Here is an 8,869-nt window from a genome sequence, read left to right on the forward strand (position 1 = left end):
CAAATCTGTGCACATGACGATTGTATGCACAGCAAACTAAAGTTTTGAATGCAAAAAAAATTAAAATCATTACGGGGAAGTGAAAAGCCTTATTTTTCTACACTCGTGGGGTTACAATAACATTTTACAGATTTTTAAATGTCAGAAACGGTCGTTTTCTTGCCAAAGTATTATTATTAATATTAATATTGTTGTTGCTGTAATTTGCTTACCCTAACAAACGTGAAATAAATATACACACCTGAACATAATTATGGATGCCATGAATTGTCAATTTCCCACGTTACATAAAAGTCTTAATAAAATAATATGTGAGGGTAGACGAGAACAGAAATTGTTCCTGATTAAAATTACGCGCACTTTTAAATATGGTTTGTGTCTTAATAGATTTTCTAAAATGCAATTAAGCATTAAACTTAAATTATTAAAGCATTTAAGCATTTAAATTATTAAGCGTTAAACTTAAATCTAAATTATTATTGTTATTCTAGACACCCGTGCTTAACATAAATAAGCAAAATCGTTTCTCAAACGTTTAAATATGTTTAGTTTTTCAGCTACATTTTTAAGTGGAGCGACATATTATTAAAATCTGCTGATCTTTTTATTTTCTAAGTGTCTCTAACCAAAATATAGACATCAAGATAGTTAAACATTTTGCAATTTTTATGCCACAAAGAAAAATAAGTATACTAATGATACACAAAAATATATGTCTAAAGTGTAAAAATGTTTATGACATTTGCCTATTGCACCTGTGAAACAGTAATTCAGCATCATGCGGCGAATTGTTTAATATTTATAATTGTTCTGTTTAATATGTATGTTCTGCCTATTTCTTTTTCCACTAATAGAAATAAATTGAATGTTAACTGATCTCTGGGGTCATAATTTCTAAAAAGTGATTATTATTATTATTATTATTATTATTAAACGTCTTCTTGGTATAATACAATAATACAATGTATTCCAGTCAAGGTAAGCAACTCAGCTGCGAAGCCCTGGACTAAATTTTACAGCGTGATTCGAGCGCCCTCTTTCTGCGGTATTTGGATGACATTTTTTATTCAAATAACTGCTAAACAGTATTTTTTTTTCGTTATCGAAAAGTCCCACAATGTTAAATACTGTAATGTTTTTATGCGTATTTTTATTGTGCCAATTATGCGTTCTAGGGTTTCTTAAGAACGCTCCCTTCTGACACCTTAACTCTCGCAAAGGGCTGCGCAGGTTTTAAGCACGATGCGGAACATTCAGAGAATCTCGGATGCCAAATGAAATTTTTCTGGATCAAAAATTGTGATGCATCAACCCTGGATACAACCAGGCCTAATCCAGGTTAGAATGCTTATTAAAAATAATGTCTCCTCTTCCAGTGTGCCCCTGATATGGTCATTGCTCATAGCGTGCAATACTCTCAGACTTCCTTACTCGATGGCTGAGCTTTTACACAGCAATTACAGCGCACCAACCCCAAACCGCCGGCTCTGCTATACTTTCAAACCACAGCTTGAACTCATCACCAGCAGCAAAGTGTTCCAAAACCCATAATGATTATAGGATCAAGCCCTACACATGCTTTGTTGCTTTTCCTAAATTGCAAATATTTAATATTTCAGATTAATCGAAATTTTGAATGCGTGGTTTTCTCCAAAATACAAAACAGTAATTTATACGACATGTACTCATTAATAACAACGCGAGTCGCTTGGATTTAAAACCAAAATTAATTTTTATAACGTTTAAACCGGGAACATTTAATACAGGACTTGAACAGATCTTTTTGCAACAGACAGATAATTGTAGCATCGTAGTGCAAAAAAATTATAAAAACAAAAGTAAGAAGAAAGTGGTTCTTTCACCAGCACTGCTGTATTTGCCATTCCCACTTACTTCATTTCCCTGTCTCTCAGTATAGAAGCGGAAATCAGTTAGGTGCACAATCAGATACCAGGTACGTAAAGAATAAATTCCAGCAGTTCAGGCCTACTGTCTTGAACTACAAAATCAGAATCATTACAGAGCAAAAAAAAAAAGCACCTCCTGTAAAATCAACTTGATCAAGTAAAAATGTTCACAAAGAAGGAATCAGGCGAAAGCGCCAACTTGTTGTTCATAAACAAAGACTCTGGTCTGCTGACTGAGGTGGTGGTTTCTACCTACCTAGACACTGCGAGGCGGCTACAGCACCGGGTTCCGTTAGGGGTGAGGGCCCTCGGCCTGCAGACGAGCTGCTAAACTGGGGGACGGGACGGGACCACACCCTCCGGCCGGTGTCACGCACTGAGAAGAGGAGTCGCGCACCAACCCCAGACCCATGTGTCGTCTTCACCTTAGCCTCTCGGCCACCCCACCCTGGGCCGCATTTGACCCGAACACGCTCGTACTTCAACACCCTTCCCCCATGCCGACCCACTTCCAGAAGCGGATATTCGGTGCAGTACTAATTCCCTGCGCGCCGTTTCTAAGTAAATATAGCTTATTTACTTATTTAAAAAAAACAAAAGTTTGGGACATGCTGAAATGTTTTAATGTGCAGCAGGTACAACCACATTAAAACCCGTTGGGGGCAGCGCAAATTTCACATGGGGAGGCTGGGCACGGACTGTAAAAATTTAAACCACCGAATTCAGATTTAGATTGAGATTCAGATTGAGAGCAATTCATTAATACACCACTACAATCTAAAACAATGTGTGTGACATCCTGTCTCAATCAGGACTTTCCGTATCAAAATGATCATTTTTTTTTTTTTTTCATTTTGAAAGTCTCTTTATCAGCAGGCGAGATAAAAAAAAAGAATCTACCACGAGTATAGTAAGTCCTGTAAATTTTCTGGTTGGTCTCATTTGCAAACAATAAATGCTATGCTATGCTTTGATAATTTGAACCTTATATATATATACTTCATAACATATACAATATGCTTACACAAACTATTCGCTTTAGGGTACAAAACAAGAAGTAGTTCAATCGGATTAACACAAAAACATCCCGCAGTGGTGTCAGATATTTTCTGTAAACTAAACGTCTACATATGCTTTCAGAAAACCCACTTATTGAAAACCAATGTAAACAATCTTTTGCGAAAAAGCAAAAATAAGTCCGTGCGCGTGTATGTTTCAATTACAAAACTATAAACACAACAGAGCAAAACTAAAGCTCTTAATGTAGTCTATACAGAACTACACTCATTCGCGCCATTTAGAAAATAATTCTTAAAATGGCTAGATTCAATGAAACAATAAATGATGCAATTAATTCAAATAACGCTTGTTTCGTTCGATACGAGAGTACACATTTCTATATACAGGATTTATATAGTCAGATACACTTAATGTACTAAGTCATCCACTGAAAATAGAAATAAACATTTTGGTGTTCCAACACGGACAGCAAAGGTTTTTAGTAAAATCAACACAAAATAGCACAGCAAAGTCGTTTAATAATAAAGTAGTAAAAATAGCTTCCTTGTATCGTGTTGTCCTTGTTTGATAACACAATGTATGCGTTTGATATTGATTATTGCAATGCATCTTATATAGATCATACTCACACAGCATTTATTACATTATATAATTTAATAACTATATAAAATGCCAAATTTGTAGTTGAATTCAAGACTTATTACCACTAAGAATATACAATGAAAGATTGCTATTGTAGACGTCTGAATATTAAATTATAAATAATCCTCGGTCATGCAACACGATTTACTAGAACTTATTTTAGTCCTATTCTCATTGTTCGTCTTTTAAAAGCAAATACATTTGGTTTTTAAGGCGCTTACTGTACGTTTCTAACTGCACAACACGTACAAAAGTACATCTTCTACTATTTCAGAGATTTATGTGTCAGAAATAGTAATCTGGTATTTTATTTGTTATATGAATTCAGAGAAGGACATGGAGATAAAAGTGATTTTCCAAATTCACGTATCCTATTGTATGACCTGTACTATCTTGACAAAAATGTAAATTTAACGTCAGTTTAAATGCGTTTTCTTTTCCGATTCCCATTATCCTCAACAGTCTTTGTCAGTTTCGTGATCACCCCATTTAACATTTGAACGATAACATCTCGAGTAGAGAGATTGATTTCCATCGGCCCATTGTGAAAAGCAATGAGGTTTATTGCGTTACAGTTGAACAAATATATCACAAAGCAATTGTAAGAAATGAGCAAATTACTTGTCGCACGAGAGGAGCAAAATTGAACGTATTTGTTCATCGCCCAGTTATTATTTTGTATTTTAAAATCAATTGTTCCTGAACGCTGTATTTCTAGTGCTCGAACATTTGAATACAATTCAACGGAGCGCCTAAAACATTGTAATAAGAAGCAAAACATTTTTTTTTTAACTTTCGCGACTCGGGACAGAATGAAGTGATTATTCGGCAAGATCGAGAATTAAACGTGAATAAGTAATAAATAACTAATTTTACATTACGTATGCAGATTGTTATAACAATGCTACCAGTAATGGGAGGTTTATTGAAGTTTTACATCTATACCTTGTCTACTTAAATTCTATTCTAGTCTAGCTGATTGAAAAGATGCGTAGATCTAATGTTAGTGTATAAATAACAGCAAGCTATATTTTAGCCAGCGTATCTGGAGTTGCTAGAACGCTGAAATTTAGAGAGCGTTTGTCATACGTCGTCCTCTTAAAGTCGTATAGGCTTTTAACACTACTTACAGTTTACGCACAGATACTGAATCGAATGACTGTAAGCTTTATTGAAATATAGCTGCCTGTGAAGCATATCTGAACCACAGTACACATACAGAGATTTCCGTTCCTGAAGGTCAGAGACTAGGCCCAACGGTCACATCCACAAAAACTAGACCATATTTCACAGCTGATCTGCTTTCAGCGTTTCCGTACAGACTGCATATTGCAACCTCTTCCTCTAAAGCTGTGCAAGAAAGACAAGGTGTTCAGATATATGTACGTAACCTATTGTTTTATTTTTCGGTAAACATTTTAAGCGACAAACACGGGCATATGACCACAATATCACAATCATGAAATTTAAAGACGACATTAACAATCACTCAAGAATTTTATGAAGCATTTACTCAAAACGGTTACACGTTCGCAGTTTACCTATAATTACAATAGGTATTAACATTTCACTAATTACAAAAAGAATGTGACCTGTTAGTGACCACATACATTGAAATATGCACAACACAATCTAAAGGCAATCATTGATTTTGTCCCCTTCTGAAACTTTTTTTTTTCCTGTCAGATGGTGCAGAATACTGGAAAAAATACTTCAGTATCTCTAAACCCATTCTTTGGTCTATAAAATAACAGTAAGAGGTTAAAATAAAAAAAATATAAAAACGCTTCGTGTATTTAATTTATTTTAAGAAAAGGACAAAATAACAAAGAGCCTGGGGTGGGGTAAGGGCATTATAACTGCTGAATTATTTTTTTCCGTTCTCTTTATACCACATCTTTATTTAAAAATAATAATAAAAAATTAGTATTTAATTTTGAAAAATCAGAGCCCACCAGGAAAGCCATGATAAGTGATAATACTGCAGACATGGAGCTCCGGTGATGGTAGTAGAATCTTCTTCTTTTATATTAAAATTAAAACTGCAGTCACTATTTAAATACACATTCTACAGTAATTATACTGCCGTCCCAAAAAAAAATCTATGTATTTTTTTTCCCTCACATTGCACGTTGCTGACAGTGGAATAATAAACAACCCCCGAGACTTGACAGATGTGCACAGAAAATGGGGAACTTGAATAAAAAATACCTGGGCTTCTGTTGTTTTGCTGTCGGATTCCTTTATATATTTTACAATGTAAATGCGTGTAAAATGTTCACTTACAGTCTGATCCACTGGATGTTTGTTAGTGTATAAGTGGGTTTGAAGTAGACCCCTGATTTTGATGTGTGAAGTAATCAGAAAGTCCTCCGGAAAGTCCTGTAGTGAAACTTGGCAAAGAGGGTCTTAAGGACTCGCAGGGGAGGGATGACGGCGCCTGCGGAGACGTGGAAGAGGCCGCTCTGGCCGTCATTGAAGTGCTGCTCTGAGAAGTCATTGAAGGGTGGGGGACGTGGGGGAAAAAGTAACTCGTTTGCCCGGCTAGAAGGTTGACAGAACAGGGGTTTAAGGAGTATGTGCCAGAGCAGGGGACCGACAGACCACAAGGCACGGAGGCGGCGAGCGCCGCTGCAGTTAGGTGGTGAGTGGCGTAAGGAATTTCCCCATTTACGAGTCTATCTACGCTTAAGCCATTGGACGCAGGAAAGGAGTGGTTGTTTCCCAGAGTGTTTTGAGTCAACACTGAACTGTAAGACATTGGGTGGCTGGGGTAAGCCGAGGTGGTCCCATTGTAGCTCAGAGCGCTGCTCGCCCGGGGGTGATGCAGGGAGAGAAAGGGAGACATCGGCCAGTACAAGGAGCCAGCCCTATCCATGAATGTCAGTCCCGTGGAGGTCAGGCGAGCTCCCCGTTTAAAAGCCAGTTTAGCTCTCGAGGTCGTCGATCTCCTCCGAAGTTTGCCGGTTGTCCCGCCTATGAAGACATCGTCGCTAGAAGGGTCCAGCATCCAGTAGTTCCCCTTGCCTGGGTCATCGTAATGCCGGGGAACTTTTACAAAACATTTGTTTAGGCTCAGGTTGTGTCTGATGGAATTCTGCCACCCCTGCTTGTTCTCCCGGTAATACGGGAAATTTTTCATGATAAATTCGTAAATGCCATTGAGCGTCAGTCGCTTTTCGGGGCTTTGCCTTATAGCCATCATGATCAGGGCGTTGTAGCTGAAAGGGGGTTTTTCATATTTGCCATTTTTCTTCTCTCCGTCTTTCGCGCTGTCCCCTTCTTTGCAATCTTTCTTCTCTTCCTGCTTGTCCTTCTCCTCCGTGCAGGCGGACTCGGCAGAAGTATTCTCACTCCTGGCACACACGCTCTCGGATTTCGTGTCCTGCACCTGGGCAGGCAAAGGGTTTTTCTCCTCTTCTTCGGGAGCCGATCTGTGGTGGTTGTCACTCTGAACGGCTTCGGGCACCAGGCTGTTTATACTGAACGATGATTTAGGAATCATTTTCACTTCTTTCCGTTCTCCCATATCCAACATCACACACAGGATAAAATAGCAACAGCAGCAGCACAGTTGGATCTCAATCTCTTACGCTGGCGACTCCTGTAGTAGTAAAAAAAAATGAAACAACTACTTCATGTTCTTGAAAAACACGTCGATAAGAGACAGCTAGCTACAATTAATTACGGAGCCACAGACACTAGGCTGTAAAAAAAATTTGGTTGAACCTTTTTGACAACAGCCAACCACAGAACTAGGAGCATGAAAGCGTCTTCCCCCATCCCGGCCAATCACGGAGCGGACATTCACAGCACTTGAAGCGCGTAAGGATACACAAGGTTCACCAACGCAATGCAAAATGTGCCCATCCCATCAACAAAGGTTCTCGTTCTCGGCTCCAAACCCAACCAAGAAAATAAATCACATCGCCTCCATCCATCCCACTGTATTGGATAATTTTAGTCTGGTGATTCAATATTTTCTCTCTTTGTTTAAAGTTTGTTTATACCTCCGTGGAAAAACACAAGAGGGAAACAGAAAGGTGATGGAAGAGGAGAGGTACTACTTTATGTCTCCAGCACCAATTCTACTTTTTAATTAATCGATTTTAGAAATACACTAGCGGATATATATATATATTTTTTTAACAAAAGCCGTGTCAATTACTTTAAGTTCGTGTATGGACTTCTTCGTGCATGATGAACAGTACGGCTTAACTGTGCCAAATACATTTAACGAAAAATAGGTGAAAGAGAAGCCAGGGCATTAAGATTTGTCTTAGAGCAGCTGAGGAGTCGATGTAGGCCTTGCTCTTTCTAAGCCGTTTCTGCGTCTTTCCTCTTTCCTAAAGTTGCAGTAGATTAACTTGTCTTAATGTCTTAATGAGGGGAAATCCGCACGCGCGTAACAGAATATTATTATGATAAAATGCTAGAAATTCCTTGCGATATACATTCATTTTTTTTGCGAATGATTTAATGGTGGACGAAAATACGTAATCGAGCACGTTACAATATGACGGGCGTTTATTTACATTATATATAGATACCAGTATATGTGAATATAATTTATGTGTGTAGAAACAGACACACGGTACAATTTTAAGACAATTTTCTGTAGTGCCGTTAAGTATTAGAATTGATACAGCATGTCAGTCTTACGAATTATGTGCTAAGCTTACCTTAACCTATAACCCGTATAGACACGACGTGTAAAATGTAACAAAAATAAATGTAATTTATACAAGTATATATTTTACCATGTGGACACTATATATAGACATGTAATATATACACATCTTAAAATAGTAAAATTAAATTCTCAGATATTTTGATTCTCGTGAATTGTTTTGAAAAACAGAATACTTATTACCAATTATTAAATATAAAGGTAAGCCTTTTAAACTTAATACTGTCACTACCAAAACAACACTTGTAATTATTATAAATATATAATATTAATATATCCATATTTGTATTATTACATGTAAGTTTACAATACTATAATGTTGACCTAAAATGGACAAATCTAAAGATAGTTAAACCAAGCCAGTATTTCCAACATTTCCATTAGAAAAGAAAAGATAAAGGTCGACAAAAATGATCATTTTTATCATCACGTTATTGCTATAAAGTGTATGGGTGACAAATATATTACTCAGTCTGGCGTGTAGTTAAGTGATTTGGTGCAACCGGATTCTGGGGTCCAGGTTACGTAAACATTTACTGCTGTGGAGTATCGCTACTATTTGTACCGCACTTTGATATGCAGGAGGGAAAGTGTTGATTAACGTGAAAAA

The 8,869-nt window shown here is 37.3% G+C and overlaps 1 protein-coding gene across 1 annotated transcript; it reads right to left on the reverse strand.

The window, feature by feature from the left end:
• Nucleotides 1-4,948: 4,948 nt before the first annotated feature.
• On the reverse strand, nucleotides 4,949-7,268 carry foxg1a (forkhead box G1a). The gene has a single exon (XM_088925134.1). It carries the CDS (start codon nucleotides 7,105-7,107, stop codon nucleotides 5,878-5,880), a length of 1,230 nt encoding a protein of 409 aa, XP_088781260.1. The 5' UTR covers nucleotides 7,108-7,268; the 3' UTR covers nucleotides 4,949-5,877.
• Between the last annotated feature and the right edge of the window lie 1,601 nt (nucleotides 7,269-8,869).

The sequence above is a fragment of the Atractosteus spatula genome, chromosome 9 (genome assembly GCF_055471065.1).
Source record: "Atractosteus spatula isolate fAtrSpa1 chromosome 9, fAtrSpa1.hap1, whole genome shotgun sequence".
Lineage (NCBI taxonomy): Eukaryota > Metazoa > Chordata > Actinopteri > Semionotiformes > Lepisosteidae > Atractosteus > Atractosteus spatula.